This window comes from Lonchura striata, chromosome 3 (genome assembly GCF_050655825.1).
Source record: "Lonchura striata isolate lonStrDom1 chromosome 3, ASM5065582v1, whole genome shotgun sequence".
Classification (NCBI taxonomy): domain Eukaryota; kingdom Metazoa; phylum Chordata; class Aves; order Passeriformes; family Estrildidae; genus Lonchura; species Lonchura striata.
The window spans coordinates 68,745,405-68,765,508 of record NC_140705.1 but is presented as its reverse complement, the minus strand read 5'-3'; the positions used below and the strand labels follow the sequence as shown (position 1 = coordinate 68,765,508).

Sequence of the window (20,104 nt, the reverse complement as noted above, 5' to 3'; positions counted from 1 at the left end):
GGTATGAAAAAAAGTGCTGGTTCCAAAAGAGCTGAGTCAGAACTGGTATTCCAGAGCAACATGCAAAAGCACAGAGGATTGCTGTTGCCCTTTCTGGGGTTCAAATTCTTAGTAGGTTATAAGACCCTCCACTGTGAAAAGATTACCATGACATTTATTTTCAATCTGTTGGGAAACTATCTTCCCTCTCTTCAGCCTTAAAAATGCAATTTGGTTTTGGTTGAAGGAAGGGCTCAAACTGAAATCCTTCAAGCTGGGCAAGGAATTACTTAGTACTAGCTGAAAGTGGAACATCAGCTTCATGGGAAAGTGGTAGAGTAAAACTGGTGAGGTCATGGCTGGAGGGAAGAATGTTCCCTTTCAGGTCCAAGTCACAAAAGTGCAGTGTTGGATATAATGGAAGGAACGTAAAGCTGCTCTTCCACATCTCACCCTATCCTTGGTAGATGGAACTGCTTTTTCTGATTGTTCTGCAACAAAGAGAATTAGGGTGCACAGTTACTTAGGGAACAGACATGAATTGTGATTGTTACTGGAGAGAAATTTGGCTTGTAACAGAGTGTAAAACACAGCATGCAAAGTCACCAACTCAAGGAAAGTAATGCAGCTCTGCTGTAAGATGAAGGCTCCTCAGACTTTGCTGAAGAACAGTCTTGGTATAATGAGCAATGACCTGGATGCATTAGCTGATCAGAGAGTAGCTAAACTTCCACCACAAAGCTGTCACAACAGAAGCAAAAAATCCTCAGCTGTTAGCACTTCTTTCCAAAAGAGGAACTTCTAGCCATACTGGAAGAGTGTGTATAGGTTTTGTTGGTACAGAATTACCATTAGGTGGCAAAGATAAAAATTCTACCAAGAAAAAAAAAATCTTATCTCCATTCTATCCTGATAGTTGTAGCTCTAGAGGTAGAGTCATTATTCCTTTTCTGTTATTTGCTATTCTCCCTCTTCTAGCTACCATTTGTGGATTCCCTTTTCCAAAAGGAATTTCTACAAGTTTAGTGAAAAAAGGAACACTGAAGAACAAGAAAAGATATCCCTTGTTAGGACAACCTTAGTCCAGCAAATACAGATTAACTCAGGCTTCCTCCAGAAAAAAAGTTTTTAAATTTCAGAAAAATAAACTAGTTCAGTGACAACTACTGAGTTTGATATTTAATGGTCCATTAAAAATGAGCTAAGAGCCAAATTGCAAAGATTTTAACAGTGAAGTGATCTGCAGCTGCAACTCCTTTTCATCATCATGATAAATTATCACTTCAGAGTAAGTCTGCAATGGCCAAGACACACTGGTTTAGAGCTATGCACTATATTGTCCAAGGGAAGAATTTGTAACTGAAATCTGATCTGTTAAGCTCTGGATGAGACATAAGAAGCAAAAAAAAAAACCCCAAAAAGTCAAAAGCACAGCACTTAAAATGCAGAAAAACCTGGCAGTCATGAGTTGCAGCACAAACTCCTGAGCTCTACTCACACTGGAAACCAGCACAGATCGTGAAGCAGTGTTTTCTATCCCTGTGAGATGGACCACAGCCCAAAGGCTGGTGGGAAATGCTTTTCAGAAACATGAAACTCACCAACACAAGTCTGCCCGTCTGCTGCAAACTGGTATCCCCCAACACACTCGCAGCGGTAGGTTCCTGGCTGGTTGTTGCAGTCTGCATTGCTGCCACACAGCCCTGGCTGCTCTGAACACTCATCAATATCTGGGGTATTAAAAGGATCACAGTTATTGCAAAAATACATTTAATATGGATGCCAGAAAAACAGAAACTCAAGAACTCTAGATTAATAGCAGCCTTGTGTACTTAGGCCATGGCTTGGATAGACCATACCCCTTCAGAGATATTAAAAACCTGAAAATATATTTTGAGGTAATTGTGTCCTCAGCTAATCTGCACCAAAAAGAAGAAAACAAACCAGAAGAAGCTCTATCATGGTGTAATAAGGGGATGCCATGGGAAATTGCAGAAGAAAGAGAAGCCAAAGAAAATGCAGCCTTATGTGACCAGAAGCAATGATAAGTACTGGAGGAGCATGAACTCTAGGAAAAGCTTCCTTCCCTTTTCATTACCCATAGGCATCTCTAATCCACTGCTGCCCAACTCACAGCATCAGAGGACTGGAAGGGACAGTGTGATGCCTTTGTTTTCATTTGCAAGTTGATTAAAGGGTTGGAGTGGAAGGAGAGTTGTGCTTTGGGTTTTAAAAGCACCCAAAGTTTTTTAGGTAATAGGGATGACACATTTCATTAACACTTTCACCTCTGAAAACGAGTATTAGTTTGATTGCAAGGCAAAACCCAAATACACAAGTAATATAGAACTAGACAGAACTGGGAAATATGAGTCTTTTGGAAAATAAATGGATTTTCAAAGTAGATTATGAAAAAGATGATGTCAATGAATTGCACATATCTGTGCTCTGTCCGCACGTGCATTTCCTATTTCTCATCTCCCTTGAGAACTTTTAACCTAGTTGACTCATTTTAACCAGAACTTGCATTACAGTAATTTTTTCACAATTAAGTTCCCACATATTTTATAAAAAGATGAACAGAGTGGGAAAGATGCTATGCAAGATAGGAGAAGATACTCTTCAAGACAGTCAAACTTGCTTACATTGATTAGTGAGATAGCTGGCCCAGCAACCTTCTAACCTTAAAATCAGCCTCACTGGGCAGTTTATTTTGCAGGAATGGCTAGTCCTGAGGGTCAATATACCCCAAGGAAAAGAAATCCTACATTAGCTTTCATTTTGCAATGTATTGAAGTCTTCTGATACCATAACAAACATTTCCATCTCCACGGAAGCCAATCGAACATTCACAGAAGAAACGATTCCCAGTTCCTGGACGGCACACAGCGTTGGTGTCACAGTTATGAGTGCCAGTGTAGCAAGGATTCCGGTTAATATCAGCAGACCCATCTGGAAAGAGAGACCATATTTTGCCTCCATGGTTCTGACCAAGTAATAGCACACAGTTAAGGCCAGGAAGGAAGTTGCTCATAACACACATTAAACGAGGAAACACATTTTTTGCAACAGGAAGAAAGGGCCTTGCAGGTGATATCTTAGATATGTATTTAATAGCATATGTATTTCTTGTTACTTGTACAAAGGACTACTGAGTTGAAAAAGAGCCACAAAAACCTCTCTAAAGAACAAGACAAAGAAAATTAACTTTTCAGTCACTGACACAAGACTCAGAACATGATTCCTAACAGCTTAGTTTATTCATTTAATTATGAAAACTTTATTTTATAACCAAAAAAAGTGAGCACAGCCTGGTTTTACACTCAGCTGGTGAGCATTTTCAAATTGTCCCTTTGTTTTTTTTTTCTGACATTAGTGCAATCTTGGGCAGCTCATCCAAAAAAATACCTTTTAAAAGCAGCCTACAATTCAAAGATAAAATTCCACATTTCAAGATAAATGATAGAAACTCATCCATGGTAAATCCCATTCCCCTCTTTTGCTCTCTTTTCTGACAATGCCCCCCCACCAAAAAAAAAATTAATAGAGGAACTACAAATTAGCTAAAGAACACACTCCCTGCATCCAAGTGTAAATAGATTCAAGGTGGTGTATTGAGAGTATTTTAAGGAATTAGACATAAACCTCAATGAATTCCAAGAACAGAGCATCACTTAAATACTCTTTCTCAAGTGAAAATACAAATTTTCAACAGCTTCATTTCTCTCTTTCACTTGTGGATCTGGACTGCTACCAAATAATGAAAGTAATTAATTTAACTCAAAAACACCCAGCTAGGGCAGGCTAAAAAAATGGATGACTGCTCTTAATTGCTTACAAAAGAGAAAAAGCAAAATTTGCAATTGATACATACCACTGATAGGGCCGATGGAATTGCTCATGGCGTATCGCAGGATCTGCTCGTCTCTGTTGTACAGGACAAACACACTGTCCACTGAGAGCTGCTGAGTGGCAGGAGCAGAATGGGGGGAGTCATCGTGGATGCATTCATCAAAGGAGATGGTCTGGCGCCACTGATAGGCACCTGTGTATGTGGAAGCCCCTCCATCCCTTTCTGGCTCTGTCACCGTGTACTCCCTCGAGGACGATGAAGTGATCACTGTGACATGACAGCAAACGCACTGATCAGAGCAGAGATCAAAAGCACCCTGTCAAATGTTATCTGTAGACTTGGGATGCAGTCTGTGTAGTGCAAATGGGAATTTCAAAGGCTAGAGGCTGAGAAAGTGGATGTATTTTTCCATGAAAAGGAACAAGCATTTGGGTATTACACTTACTCTGTTCTCAGGGATCACAGGTTTGAGAAATGAGTAATTTGAGTTATTTTGACATATTTTAAAAATTTAACTTTACTTTGTGGATTTCCAATTAACAAAAGGAAAATTCAATTTGGCAAATTCAGAAGTTCCTTTAGGTGGATTTATATAATGGATCTCCAAGCTAAGGACAACAGTCATCTCACCAGCCTAAACTACACCCACTTTTAGTTCATTCTATGCTATTAGCCTTAGATTTTAACAGAGCCTTGAAGAAACTGCATAAGCTGCATGTCTGAGAGCTCCTGTATGCTTCACAATAGTTTTCTATATTGGGGGAAATTGTGAACAAAACTCTTCAAAAAGATCTGGGCTTGTGGATCCTCTCACCAACAGAAAGATCCTCAGTACACCACTATTCTTTGTTTGGACACCAGAAAAAACCTATATCAATCGACTTGCAGCAGCTGGCTAAAGCTGGATTTCTGCTAAGTCTATTAGATACACCATAGGACAGCAGAATTGCAGCTGTTTGAGTCCTGGTAGATCAAATCCAGCCTGAAGGACTCTGACTTTACCTCCATGGGAACAGCATTTCTGCCAAGTAGACAACTGTTCTGTAGAGCAGACACTGCCCAAACCTCTCAAGTTGTTCAGGACAAAGCAGAAGCTTCCTGCTGCTTCCACTTCCTCTTCCTCCCAGTCCAAAACAACAGGCAAAGCACAAGCAGGTTCATCACTGGCTACCAAACTCAGACATTAGTGAATATAAGGCAGTGATGATGTAACCACACCATTTTCTAGCTCTAGCTACCAAAAGTGCACCCTTGGAGAAAAGTGCAGTCTCATGCAGTCTCTCCTGTATTCATGTGCACACAGGCACATGAAGAGTGCTTCATCTGTAGTATTCCTCTTTGACAACTGGGCTGGCTGATCAGCAGCAACATTCCAACCTCAGTTCTCTACCTTCCATATTGAAACACCCATAATTTTATCCAGGAAGAGGAAAGCAAAATAAGTAAGCAAAACAAGATCACCCTGTAAATAGTGAATGAAGAATGGTTCTCTTAGGAAACGTAGGATCTGTGATAAAGGAATTGTGAGAGGAGCATTGAAGAGACAATGTAGGAAACTGATAAGGGAATTAAGAGGTAGTTTTCCAGTTGATTGTTAAAATTCAGCTCAAATAATACTGACAAATGCTTGCAGAGTCATTGTAATGAAGTTTACATGAGGGTTAATCATTAGAGGTAAATAACGCATTTAGTCTCATCAAAGATCACAGCTCACTTATTGACATTACCACAAAAAGCTATACACCAGTACAGGGCTAAAGAGGTGTGGACTTACAGAGAAAAAACTTTACCACATGTACATTGCCATCACCAGCATAAAAAAAAAGGCCAACAAAAAGGGAAATCAAGAGTGTTTTGCAAACAACAGTTCAGATAAAGTTAAAGTTGTATTTTTTTAATGAAAATATTAGAAATATTTACATTGTCCCACTCAAAATTCACATTCTTTTGAAACCTTTTCCTGAGGGGTAAACCACAAATTTCTAAAAGTCAAAGGGACCTAAATAAACTTGTTAAAAAGGTTATAAAATAATGCTTTCAGATTTTCTTAGCTTCTACTTTTTGCACTTTCTTATAATTTCATTCTTATGGAACCTTACCAGAGCTGGAAGTGTGGTAGAGTTCAGTGTATGGCTCTATATGGACTGATGCCCCAGATGGGATCTCAGGTATTCTGCCCTCCATTTCTGTGCTGATGGTGAGGTGACCATGCTCATCAATGCCACTGAACTTCTGCTTTACAACCAGTTTCTCATTATTGCCAAGAAAAGTTACTTCTGTTTGCCGTGTAAACTCACCACCTAAAGAAAGGGAAGTAGTTAAGCACTAAACATAACAGAGGTTTCCAATTCCTTCTATTCCAAATATTGCTTCTAGTAGATAAAATATACATTACTATTGTCTGCAAGTTTTGATGTAGCATAATTGCTAATGTCTTGTGTTTCTAATGAAATAACTTTCAGAGGTATACTGATAATATACTTGGATACTGCAAGCAAATTTTTTTAAGCACTGCACATGATAAATCACAAATCCCTGCCCTGAGGCAGGGTTTTAATAAAATTAAAAATAAGTTCTGACTAAGCTAATAGTAGTAGACCTTATCCTACCATGTAAAAGGACATTTTAGAGAAAATTTCCATTAGGAGTACAGAGAGTTAAAAAGAAAAAAAAAAATCAAAATCCAGTACATCTGTTTCCAAATCAAAACCATGTACGTTGTAAATTCCAGAACATGAATATATGTTGTAAATTCCAAAACAAGCCTCAAACATACCAAATTCAAGCAAATCCCAAACAAAAAAGTTGTGTTCAACTAAATTCATATTACAAGTCTGTAAAGGATCAGATTTAAAAAAGAAACACATGTTCTCCTAGAACAGATGAATCTACAGCTTGAATTCACAGCAGCACAACCAAGCAGATTTGGCCTCAATCTCTTATGAAAAGCTTGAATTATGAGCAGGGGTTTTCCTCAAACTAGCTAACAGAGCCATTTACATGTCATGCAGCAGCTGTTTCTGTAAAGCACTTCAGACCCTCAGGAGGTCAAGTTACCATTTCTCTTTTGCTTTGTTGGCACAATCAGAGATTTAACATATTAAATCTCTTGAAGACATAGGAGAAGCTTTTTTTAGTAACTATTTAGTAACTATGTACACTCTAGTAACAACCCCCCCACCAGATCTTTTTAATAATCTCTTTCTTGAAGAGAAACTGACCAAGCCAATCTTCTCTCTAACACATTTAGTTGTTGTACACTGATAGTAAATTAAAAGGTCCATTGTCTATATACGGTAAACAAGAAAAATTGTGAGAAATTTTATTACAAAAAACCATTTTGCAGCTCAAAATAGATGTCACATTGCTTCTTGTACATTTCTTTTCATTTAAGACAGAGAAAAGCATAGCAATTCTGAACATTATTTTAATTTAGACGTTACCAGTAATGCTGAATCCATTTTTATATCCTTGCTGTTCCACAGCAAACATCCATCCTATGATACCACCAATAGAGGCAAGAGGCAGTAAAGAATACCCCAAACTCTCTGGGATTGTGCTGATAGCAGTGTAGGCACGCCCTTGGTTCATCACAACATAGGAGTGGAGATCAGTGTTCTCAAATACAACTGGAACAGGGTTGTTTCCTACAAAGATTCTTCCTCTGACCTTGCCGTTGACTCTCTGAGGAGAACCTAGCAAATCAATACAATGCATCAGAAAAAAATAACAGTACTTTCATACTTTCCAAGGAACATGGTCCAGAGTGTTCACATGGTTCTATGTTGAAATAAATGGCAAATACTCAAGAAAGAGTTCAGACAAGAAATTGCCATATGTTCACTTGTTTGTATAGGTACATGCAAGTGTGTTGTCCTATGTGGATGATTAAATGGCCAAATTTCTCAGAAGAGATGCTCTTTAACCTCACTGAAAGGTCTGTCTGCAAGGATAACTTCATAACACTGTTACAGTATATTGACAGTAAGTGGCAGACAGAAACTTCTTAAGATCACACTTCGTATCAATCCACACTGAATGCAAATGTATTAATTCCCTACTGGGACACTAACAACATTAGGCATTAGAATAATTTACCTATTATTCTAACCTATTCCATTTCTTGGCTCTGAACTATTGGCCATTTTGAAGACTGACAGTGTTATACTGAAGCTACTGCAAGAAGTAGCTATTTTGGATTGCAAATTTTCTCCTGCATATAATTTCTTACATGGAAGTTTAAATTTCATTATCATCAGATCCTTATTTTCTTTTTATGGAAAAACCAATTTTAGGAACTGAAAGTTAAGTATTAGGTTTTGCTTTTCTGGGTTTTAAAACACAGTCTTGCAGTAAACTATTTGAGCTGTTGAAATGCATCTGTACTCTGAGCCAAATCACTACAAGGATTACAAGTGTATACATAAGAAATTCCTTTATGCATTTTACACAGGAACAAAGTTTAAATAGGTATTTAACAGAAATCTGGCAGATCACCCTTTAGCAAAGCAGCTTAAGAGTCAAAGAGGAGCCTTACTCTTTGGTTCAATGATCAAAGTTAATTTGTTCATCACTTTGAACTGTCCATTTCTAGAGGGAGGACTATATCAGATTATAACACATTGGAAATTCATGGCTATTTCTAAGAAATACCACTGGAGGTTATGTTTTCTTTTAAATTATGTCAGTTACAGAAGAAGTTTATTTTTCTCTAGAAAGTCACATTAAAATGCACAAAGTATATAATTGACCACTCAAAATAATTTGCTTCACAAAAAAAAAACCCACTTTAAAAAGTAGAGCTCACTGATTCAATTGTCTTTCACTATATCTCAGTGCTAAGTCTTTCAAAAAGTTTTTATCAGGTCTTTTTTGGAATTAAATACAGGTCACCTTATTCAACAGCTCCATATGTAATTGTTGCTTATGTATCTAAATTTCAAACCAGTTACCTTCTGCTACACACTGTCTGCCATTTCCTTTGTAACCAGCAATACAACTGCAACAAAACCCGTTGGGATAATCCTTGCAAATAGCGTGAACAGAGCACTGGTGACGGTTGTTAGCGCAGGTCTCTTGGACATCTGTGTGGTAGCGAAACACTGTAGAAAACAAGACCAGACATTCATATTTCATGTAATTACTGTGGTACTCACACATCCCGAAACTAGTTTAAAAATATCTCTGGGCTCACTTTATCAGCTTTGCATTTTCTCTTTAAGGTAAACTAACTACTGCAATTGATATTGGCTAACATTGCAGTATGCAAATAACTTTTCTACTATCTTGCAGAAAATGTCAAGTATTCAGCTGTTTAATTATTTAGTTAGAAAACTGTTTAATTCTATTGACTTTGGCAGACCTATATTAACACAGATCAATTAAAATTCTTATCAAAGCTAGACACACAATAACTTTGTCCTTGTTTCCAAAACAAAACAAAAAGGGGACTTTAGAACAAAACACATCAGTACAGTACCCAGGACCATGCACCAACTGATTCACCCTGTAATCATAACTGTTTTACCCTGTCATTTAATGGAGATAGCAATTCTCACACCTGCTTTAAGAAACAAGTAACATCTGGGCAGTCGGTCACAGTACTCTGAAATTTCTAGAAATGCTTTATTAGAATTTAGAATTGCTAATTCCACCCTTCTAAGACTTGAGGCCATGAAACCCTAGCCAAAAAAAATTAACAACTTCTATTCCCAGCCTTTATTAAATCACCTCTATTTAGTGACACATCTGAGAAAGGTCTGTGAGCTTAAGTAGGGAACTAATTTACTAGACTGGCAAAAACTGCAGCTGAGGTGACATACAAAATAACTACCTCAATAAATAACACAAATTTATGATGTGTCCAGATTTTCAGATATTAAGCTAATGCAAAGGAAACATTGTTTCTTTGGTAATTTAATTTCTTTCACATGTTTTTTTTTTTGCAACCTGTCCATGTCAGAAGCTAAATGGTACAAAAAGACCTTACCTATTCCAGTTTCATCAAATTCTTCCACATCTATGACTTGAGGTGGCTGTGGGGGGAACTGCTGGATTTGAAACTGGCGGGGTGGAGCTTTTGCTGTTGGGAAATTTTGAGGACTGTAAAAAGACTCAGTTGAAGGTGTTCCTGTTACATCTTGGTATGAAGTCAGAAAGTCTTCTGCAGCTAACTGAGGAACACTGTATGTGACAAGGTGCTGATCCTCTTCAGTGCTGTCTGTGCTACTTGTGATATACTGCTGTGTTATTTCAGTGGAACCGTAGTCAGACATAAAGGGCTTAGAAGTCATCTCCTGGTCTTCTTCGCTGGGCTCTACACTTTCCAAAATATTGCTGATTTTGGCAGGCAGAATACTGTCAGATGAGCTACCAATCTCGAACACCCAGACGCCCTGCTTCCCAGCATTGCTGCTTCTGTCAAAGAGAACCATATGCCAAATAAAGCAAGCTGTGTGGCATTTCAGGCCTACACACAATGTTATCCTTCACTGCAAAGTGTCAGGACAAAACCGTCTCATTTTCTTACCTACATTGCATACTTCCCTACAGGTACAGTATATTCAGCTGTGGAACACCCCTGACAGTTTGGGTAACATTTTTTTCTCCTGACCCAAAGCTCTGTTGAGAATTCTTAGCTTTCTTGCCTCCAAAGCAGTGGGAACAGAAGGAGATTTTAGGGCCACAAAGATCTTGGTACCACTTACTAAAACTTTCTAACTCATTCCCTTTCCTGCTGGTTCACTTTTTCTTTCAAAAACACAAACACACAAAAACAACCTGCCCAGGAGAGATTATGAAGAGTTGAAGTCTAAGTGGTACTACTTATAGAAGAACTAAGTATACTGGAATTCCTACCAGTGACAATGGCAATATGGACTTTTAACAAATTACACCAAAGTCCTCAGTGGGGGTGGATATTTATCAGTAGCAGATCTTGTGACTTCTCATGCAATGGCTAATGGGATCATATTAGTTCTCATTGATTCATGCTACAGTTAAGGAAACCGTGGAATGTTAATGTTTTCTTGAGGAGTTTAGACAAAAAAGAAAGCATACTTGTACAGGTTTCTAATGCTGTCTTCATTATTAGCAATGATGTTGTAGGATCCTGGCTTTTCCCAAAAGTAGTAGTTTGTAGAGGCTTGACTAAAGCCAACCGTAGCAGGAATATTTTCATTACCATTCTTGGAGTATGTGCTGCAGAACTGCAAGCTATCTTCTGGATAAAGGAAAATAGCATAGGAACTGGAATCAGAAGAGGCTAAGACAGCCTGAAAAGTGTTTCTCTGTGGAAAAAAAATTAACACACATTTACTCGTGTCAAAATAGTTAAGAAAGAATATTTTTTAAAATGCAAAATTAAAATCAGAATTTTCATTAAAAAGAAAAAAATTATCAAAAGTAAATTAAATCTGTAGGAAATAGTCAGATAGGCTACCCAAAGCATAACAATTTTAAGCTCTGTAATGCTGTAGGATGTTATTTAATTTCCTTAAAATAACAGAAGTGATGTGCTAGACTAAATAAAAAAATCTGTAAAACAGCATGTTTAAACTAAAGCTTCATGTTGCTAAAGTCTTTTCCCACAGGAACACTGCTGTCTACTCTAGGAACCACTGGGATAGCACCTCAGACATCAGCTGTTCATTGCTCCCAGGGTGCAGAATTGTTACCATAAACACAATGATTGTGCCAAGTTCAGCAAAAGAAATTAGTTGTTGACATAAAAAGATGTTTTAAGTAAAGGTAATGTTCTCATCAACTTTGATAATTATGGTATACAAAGTTATATATCCATGGAGGATAGTATCCGCATGGTTTAAAAAGGGGAGAATGATTGTGAATAATAATAAAAATAACCTGTTTCTTAACCAATATTAGCTACAAAACATGAGCTTTTTCAGAATGCAATATCATCTGTTCAAAATGGACTTAAGAGCCTACTAGTCCATATAGTTATCTGATTTTACATAGTTTGATGTCAAAGTGACTTAGGAGTCTTCTGAAAAATGCAAGCCAGCAGCATTACATTGCATAGAGGGAGGTCAGGATATTCTAGTTCAGTTATTATCACAACACATAAAACATTCAAAAATAAGAGTTATTTGGAAACACAACTAAATCAGCTATGTAGGTTCAAGTATTAACTTTTGAACTAATAAAACATTATTAAACTAAATCTCAAGTAAAAGTTCTGACAACTCCTACTTTGCTACAGACTTTTCCACGATGATATACATTCTTAGGTCTGCAGAATTCATTTAAACACAAATAACTATAAGCCTTCAAAGCAAAAGGTTAGAGTGTTACACTTTAGCTGAGCATGTGTCCAACATGACTTAAAGCTCTGATAAGCTCTCATTCACCTTTTCTTCTAAAGCACGATCCTCTCCTAGTGCCTGGAAAGGAGCCACAAGCTTCCAAGTAACAATAACAACACTGCTGGGATCAAAAGCAGTCTCAGGAAAACCACTTTTGATATACTCTGATGCAAGCTGCAAGACATCTGAGGATGAATCTTCTCTGTAGTACACATTTCCACGTCCATCTGTTGTATCCAGGTCAGCCATAAAAGGAGCAATAGCCCCAAAACTCACTGGGAATTGACCAAGGTATTTTTTTTCACTTGAGGGTTCATTCACCGCAATAATCCCATTAGTGGTAACCTAATAAAAAGATGAAAATTATAATAAAAATACTGTTTATATAACTGTTTCCCACACATATGCTCCAGATGACAATATTTTAATTCCAAAAGAAATTGAATCAAAAGTCAGTTTTGTATTTAAAAAGTAACTGTGGTTTTTTTAAAACTTTTGGGTTTTTTATCCCATGTCAGGAGTCCTGAGATTTCAGTTGCCCAAAATCAGAGGTCAACTGTACAGACAGAACAGCCTTTTTTTCCTAGATAAAGATTTTAGCTATTTAAATTTCAGACACCTATTGTCTCTTCTAACAAGGACATACTTAACCTTCCCACCAATGCTTCAGAAACTGATAGAATTGCTGAGCAAAGAACTAATTCACACATAGATACCAACCCAAAAAAACTGCTCCATTCTTATATATTGTAATAGTCTTTTGGGAAGACATACATGGCCAGGACTGCTTTTGTTTTCACTTCACTATAGCCACCCTCCTAGGAACTTCTCTGCTACTGTGCAAGGCTAACAAGCTGCTGCTCACTCTGCAGACATGCTGTGAGCACAGAGCACAGCTCTTACACTGGAGGCTATAGAACCTAGGAGACAGAATTTCCACAGCAGACATAGGCTACCCTATAAATTCCTTTACAGCTGAGTGCCCTGACACAGTCTGATAGGAAAATGAGTCTAATACTTGAAGGGGGCTAGGGGAAGGAATTTATAAGTTAAATTCTTGGTCTGCAAATGCATAGGTACTGGCTCAGGGACATTCAACCCATCAGTGAGATGACGATTTAGTCAGCCACCTCTGACTAAAACTGAGATAAATACATGCATACAGATAGGTGCTAGGGCACATCCAAGTGACAGCCAAACTCCACTGGCAAATCAGAGCTGTCTCTCACACACAGTGAGCAAGACTGCAGGTGTCAAGCCTTGGGGCTGTGCACGAAGAGCTCGCACACAGCTTTTTGTGCCCAGCCCTTCCACCAGCTGTGTTTGGCACTGACTCAGCCACCTACAAATCCACCTCCAAGTCTTGCTCTACCTGCTAACAGGACACATCTGACTACCTGCAGGCAGCCAGATGCTCACTCTACAGCTGCTGCCACATACACAGGGGACTCAAAAGGGGGCAGAGATCCCAGAACTGTCACTATAAGCTATGAAATAAAAAGTGCAATCTCCCACAGATTTATGAACTAACAGGGGTTCTTGTGAGTCCAAGAAGAACAAGTTATTGATAGATCTTTTTACACACTGAAGATACTGCCAACATGATATAATCTTTACAAATGCCTAGAAGTGGGTCAGAATGGCTGTCTCAGACTGCAAGGCCACCTAGCCCGGTGGCCTGCCAGCTTTAGAGAGCCAGCAAAACAAGAGGACATGAACATATTTCTCCAGTGAGCCTCCAACTGCATCCACCTCAAGGGATTCCCTGTGGCTTGACTGTTTTTCAACCTCAGTGGATCTCTTTCACATATTTGTTGAGTCTTCCCTTAACACATACAAACTCTATGCATCCACAAAATCCCTCAAAAAGGAATTCTATGAATTTGTGACTCAGATCCTCAGGTGTCTCCTACTTTTGTTTGCTTTCAGTCTGGCTTCCAGCTTAATTGATGGCCCTAATTTTTGTATTGGGACATGCAAAACTCTACCTAGTTTCATCCATTATCTAATTTCTCCTCCAGAATGAAAATCCCCAGCCTAGCCACACACTCCCTGTCTAAGAGCTCTTCTCTGCCTTTGATCACTTTTATTGTCTCTACATATTTCTTCACCCTTTTCCACTCCATAAATTTGTAAACAAGGAAGCCAGTAGGAGGCCACATATGTTCTTTTCAGAGAAATTGTGGTCTGTGCAAGCCTGTCAAGGATGCTGGCTACTTGTGCCTTGGCAATATTTTTTAAATCTGGACCACCACTGCTGCTACATACAGTAAATCAAAAAAGTGTAGTAAAAGAATTCATGATACAGCTCACTCCTCCATACACAAGAAACACCTATATCTTGAACTCTCCTTTGGCTAACCAGCAGGTTAGAACATATGTCCCTGACACAGGCCAGTGGTCCATCAGCTTGGTGTATAACTGGATAAAGCTTATCACAAAGCATTATCTAAACTTGGCAAATAGTTCCCACCGTATATCAGAATTTATCTTAAAAGTAGTTTAACATATGCTGACCATATTTTCTGCAGATGTACAATTTCATTATCAGCTAGAGAGCAAAATACAAAAAAAGTTAAGATAATGTAAAAACATAGGTAAGTTGGCTTTATGCATTAATCTAAGGTATATAAGGTATCTAAGGTATATAAGCAGTAAATAATCTGTGCAAGCATGTTGGGAAAAGCAGGTCATATTAGAAAGGGGGAGAAAAACCTGAATATTGTGAAAATTTTTATACTACTCATCCATGACTTGACACTGGCCACAGACCCTAAGGTGAGCTATGAATCTGAGGAATAAAGAACTAAAAAGACAGCATGGGTTACCTCATTACAGACCCTACAACTGGAGTTAGACATATTAAAGAAATTTAGTCCAGAAAATTTAGTCCAGAAAAGTTCCCAGAACTCCTACAACATTTGTACACTATAAAATGTTTCATATTCCTGTAAAGCAAAGCTAAAACATGACCTGAAAATAAAAAGCCGCTAATTCTACTATACCACTGGAAGACAAGATGGAAAGTGGTGGACATTACAGTCTGCTTGCTAAGAACTTTTAGGAAAGAGATGCACTCCCTCTTTAAAGTAATACATTTAGTGCAAGTTAAAAGTTTTCCTTCTGCTTTCTTACATTTTTTGTATGCAAACACCCCTATTCTCACCTAAATCCTCTTGTGAGGGATGACTGAGTTTGAGGTATTTTAAACAAATTCCATGCTGTTCATCAGATCTGGTGTGTTAGATTTTGCGGCTTCATGATCCCCCATTTATGGCAGAGATTAAAATAGCATTAAGAGAAAATACAATCAGGACTAATTAATACTGCAGAATAAAGCAGAATCCAGAAGAAATGGCTCTCCTCTGTTCACCCCTTAGTGACATATGTCTAGCTATTTCTTTCCTATTTGCTAAAAAAATTAATATAAGTAATTTTATTAAAGACATGCAAACCCCATTTTTAAAAGAAAGTTAAGTGAGACAGTTCAGTTTTAAATGTTAAGGGAATGTTTCTATAACCCAGAAAACATTTGCAAGCTGTCACATGAAAATAAATAAACAAGCTGCTCAATTTGTGCAGTGATTTTTAAGGCAAAAAAAGAAACTCACCAATAATGAAAGAAATACCTTTAGTTTCAGATTCAACTATACATTTATATTGACAAAGATTGAACACTACTTTAACTTCACCCTGCTTCTTTCAAGGTCACAAACATAGGTTTAAGTGTGAATCCCAAAATAATGAGAAGTAATTGAGCTAAGTACTGGGTTTCATCAAAGCATCATTCCTGTCAGAAGGGAAAGTGGGGGAAAGAGGCCTCAAGTAGGCGTTGTCTAAAGACAAGCTTTAGAGTACGGCTTTCCTTTTAGGGTATAACACAATTTAAATTGACAGGAACTAACATAGATGTATTTTTAGCATGTTAAACTTCTGGATTACACACATAGTTAACATACATTTGTGGTTTGTAGCAGAACCAATAACACATATACACAATTATATGTCCACCTTGAAAACCAAGTAAGAAGAGGAATGCAAAGCAGGGAGCACTTCTACCAAAAGAAAAAATTGTATCTCTGGGTGTACGACAAAAAATTAAAGTTTCTAACAAATAAGGCACTTTTTCCCTGTTCAATGACTAGGCATTTTATGGGCTTGAATATTTATGCATAAAAAGTGTTTAGAAAATTTGAAATTACTTTTATAATGAAGTGACAGTTGACCTAAAGCAGCAAAGCTTTCTAATACAAACATGACCAACTATTTATTTAAGAATAGAAGCAAGGTTAAAAAAATTGGAACCAAGCTTGCATTAGAGGTTTCTCAGTTCTTTCCTAAATAGAGGTAACCCCTAATCCTTCCATTTTTCCGCACCAGTAAGTTTCAGTGTAAACTAAAAAAGCCTTAATAAAAGCGTGCTATTAAACAGTATGGGTTAGTGACAGAGTTCAATGATATAAATCTTACATACAAAAGCACCATATTGAAGATTACAATATGTGAAAGCCTGTTTCCACTTATATGAAATAAAAGTGTTCTCTTCTGTCTATGAGAGAAGATTTTGTTGCCAGGGATTTTATGACAACTTGGTACTAAACAATCACTTAACAGAATGCCTTGCCCCTCTGTTCCTGTGTACAGCCAACTTAAACAACTCAGCCTCTCAACTGTTAAAAAAACTATAAAGAGAACCCACATAAATTGCTACATAAAATTATGTGCACTAAATGTTAATTGTATCAGCTTGATAATATTTACTACCAACTAGCAATATGTTGGAAACTCCAGCCAAGCAATATTGTAGAGCTTCATAAATACACATTGCAAATACACAATCAAAATGTGTAATGTGGAAATGCATTAAAAACTGCTCAGCACATTTCCTTAACAGGTATACTTCTCCTCTCTCTATCTCCATGAAGTTTGTACTGTGCTTCTGTTCTGCAGTACTTGTGCCAGATTCAGTGCAAGAAAAAGCCTCTGCATAGTGTATAGACTAATACTGAAATGCCATTCACTAAAACTGCCCATTCTTATTTCTGAGAAATCCTGGCAGAGCCCTGGAAGTGATTTGGAAATAGACTCTATATGGGTATTCGTTCAGGCAAAACCTAATTAGAACTATTCCTGTTTGAGGGTGGGGCAATTAACAGGATCATTAAGTGAAGGAAACCTAGGCTGATTAATCAATTTACTGCTCTTTGAAAACTCTTCCGTCTCTGTCTGTTACCTGATATGCTGCTTGTTATCTTTGCTTCTCAGTGGCTGAACATACAGTCCAGTATCTTTCAAGAATATGTTAGTGCTTTTAAAAGTGTATTTTTCACTTGGGTTGACTAATCAGTGACCAAATTAGAGTACAGAAGGCAAGACAATGAACTAAGGGTCAAACTGAAGTCTGAACTCCACTTAATACTTCATCTCAATCAGCTTCAGTGAGCAACATTCATTTTTTCACACAAACATAACCCATATTCCTCAAAACTTTAGATTTCAGATATGATTTCAGGATTTATCTAAGTAGTGGCAGTATGGAAATGAAAAGGAGTGTAACTTAAGTGTCAGCACTAATACAACTCAGCGTAGCATAAGCAAGTTATATCTTCAGTGAATAGCCATGAAACAGACTCAAGTGTATGGGAACTACATCAAATTTTGAATTATTGCAATCACATGGAGCTCTAGTTTCTCAAGTGTCTCCATGTAGGTTAATTCACCGAGTTGCCATGATGCTAAACCGCACTGCTTTATCTGGACAGGGAGGTGAGATTATGTTTACCAGATTAATACACTAAACACATTGTGCCTTCCCTACCAAAACCTTTCTAAACCTCAGCATGTTCAACTGCTAGCCTAGATGGGGCTTCAGGGGAAAAGAGGCTATGATAAAATGTGTAGTATCCTTGCAGTGTTCTGAAGACAGGCTGCCGTTTTAAACCGTTTTCCTTATGGCTGCTTTTGAGCAGCTCTGCTCCAGACAATCTGTTTTAAATCCCATCTTCAAACACTGAACACCCTCCATCAGCAATAAACAGGCACATACCACTCTAGAATGCAGATTCAGCTGTGAGACACACACACATGGCTGAGATCAAAGCCTGCAATTACTATGGATATGGACTCCCTCCACTTTAATCACTCTTATTGTCTTCTCATATTTCTTGACCCTTTTCCACTCTATAATTTTATAGACAAGGAGCCCACACATTTTCTTCACAGACAAATTATGGCCTGTGCAAGCCTATCAAGGATGCTTTAAAAGACTCTTAAAGCAATGAACACCTGAGAGTGCCCAACACATTAAGGGACAGAAAGCTCGCCCAGGGCTTAGAGGTGCAAGTCTTGGACAAGTTAGGCTGCTGGTTAGACACCCCGTTTCAGTTTTGTGACTAGCATGCCGAAACACACAAAACAGACTACAACAAGGATGTTTCTGAGCTGAATACACTCTGTATGAGTGCAGAAAACGCCTAGGTGTGGCATTCACTCTGGCTAATCAATTGCATTTACGCTCCTACTATCTGTTGCATTGTCTCCCAGCGGAGGCTGTGCACCTCGAAGAATCTGCCCTCACCATAGTGTGAGAAGGGAAGTATCACGGCCCCAGTACCCGACTGAACACAACTGGAACAATTAAGCTCTTTGGACCTAGCTCTGACCTCGGCACTCACACAACCCACACGGGACCCGCACGCAGCACTACCGCGCACCCACCCAGAGCTCCCCGAGGAGTCCCCAGGAGCGGTTCCGACCCGCCGGCAGCCAAAGGGGGCCCCACACTCACGTAGAGGGAGCGCACGGCCGCGCCGTAGAAGCGCAGCGCCGTGCTCAGCTCCAGCGCCGCCGAGCGCACATCGTCCCCGGGCTCCAGCGCGGCATCGCCGCGGTCCTCGCCGTGCGGCAGCAGCGCCAGCCGCTCTGCGGGCAGCGCCAGGACGGGCAGCGCCAGGGCCAGCAGCGCCCAGCGCGGACAGCTCGGCGGGGCGCGCATCCCGGCGGCTCCCAGCGCCGGCGGCAGCGCCGTCCCGCCGCTATAAGCGCGGGCACGGGGCCGGGGCAGCGGGGGGGCCGGCCAATGGCAGCGCGGGGCGGGCGGAACAGCAGTCCCGGGACCCCCGGCCGCGCCCACAGCCGAGCGGGGCTCGGTCAGGGGGTCGCCCCCGGCCCGGGGCTTGCCCGCGGGAGCAAAGCCTCGTCCGCGCAGCCCGCGGGGACCGGCACTCGGGAGCGCTCCGGGGCGCGGGGATGGGGACGCTCAGCTGCTTTTGGGATCAGAGTCGCTTGTGGGGCGGGAAACTCGGGTCGGTGCGGGGTCGTAGGCACCCGGCAGATGCTTTAAAAGCATCACGGCTCTCCGCCAGAGCCGGTGGGGTTTCTGCGTTAGTTTGGAAAATGTGTGCTCTCAGTGACTCCAGCAGCTGCAGTACCTCCCAACAACCAGAGCACCGAGACCAAATACCAAAATCAACATGAAACAAAAATATGAATCCCCATGCTGTGTTCTGAAAAATTTTGATACCAGGTGCTCATTGTCGGGGGAAACGAATAAATACATGGGAACGCATTTCATAAATTAACACCATCCATGTCTGAATTTCACTTGGTTGTAAAATAAAACCAAAAAATAAATAGAACAAATATGCAAACAAAAAAAAATACTGACTATATGAAATACAGAGAAAATAAATATGGTATATGTAAATGTATTACTACTGACTATGTCATCTTGTTTTATAGTGTAGTCCTGCTCCCTTGGAACACTCAGAAGCAACTGAAGAATGGTTATATTTCATATATGTTCCCTAAAGGTTCCAAGTGAGGACAGCAGTGTTTAAGGATTAAATCTTGGCCAGTAAAGAATATGCCGTGATATGTCCACAGAATGTTTACAACAGGTAATCATCTGAGCAAAGTCAGCTGAAATGCTACCCACACGCATGGCTTT

At 39.3% G+C, this 20,104-nt stretch overlaps 1 protein-coding gene across 2 annotated transcripts in view; it reads right to left on the bottom strand.

Annotated features, from left to right (window-relative positions):
- NID1 (nidogen 1) overlaps nt 1-19,166 on the bottom strand; it is a 42,658-nt gene extending 23,492 nt beyond the window's left edge. Inside the window, exons 1-10 of one of the 2 annotated variants that reach the window (XM_085575424.1) lie at nt 18,874-19,166; nt 12,202-12,501; nt 10,892-11,121; nt 9,822-10,249; nt 8,785-8,934; nt 7,276-7,527; nt 5,932-6,132; nt 3,854-4,099; nt 2,788-2,931; nt 1,581-1,709 (exon numbers count right to left, since the gene is read on the bottom strand). In XM_085575424.1, the coding sequence (XP_085431550.1) occupies nt 1,581-1,709; nt 2,788-2,931; nt 3,854-4,099; nt 5,932-6,132; nt 7,276-7,527; nt 8,785-8,934; nt 9,822-10,249; nt 10,892-11,121; nt 12,202-12,405 (1,984 nt within the window). In that variant the 5' untranslated portion in view covers nt 12,406-12,501; nt 18,874-19,166. The remainder of the gene's footprint in view (nt 1-1,580; nt 1,710-2,787; nt 2,932-3,853; nt 4,100-5,931; nt 6,133-7,275; nt 7,528-8,784; nt 8,935-9,821; nt 10,250-10,891; nt 11,122-12,201; nt 12,502-18,873) is intronic. The other variant, XM_021527091.3, reaches the window with a different exon arrangement.
- Between the last annotated feature and the right edge of the window lie 938 nt (nt 19,167-20,104).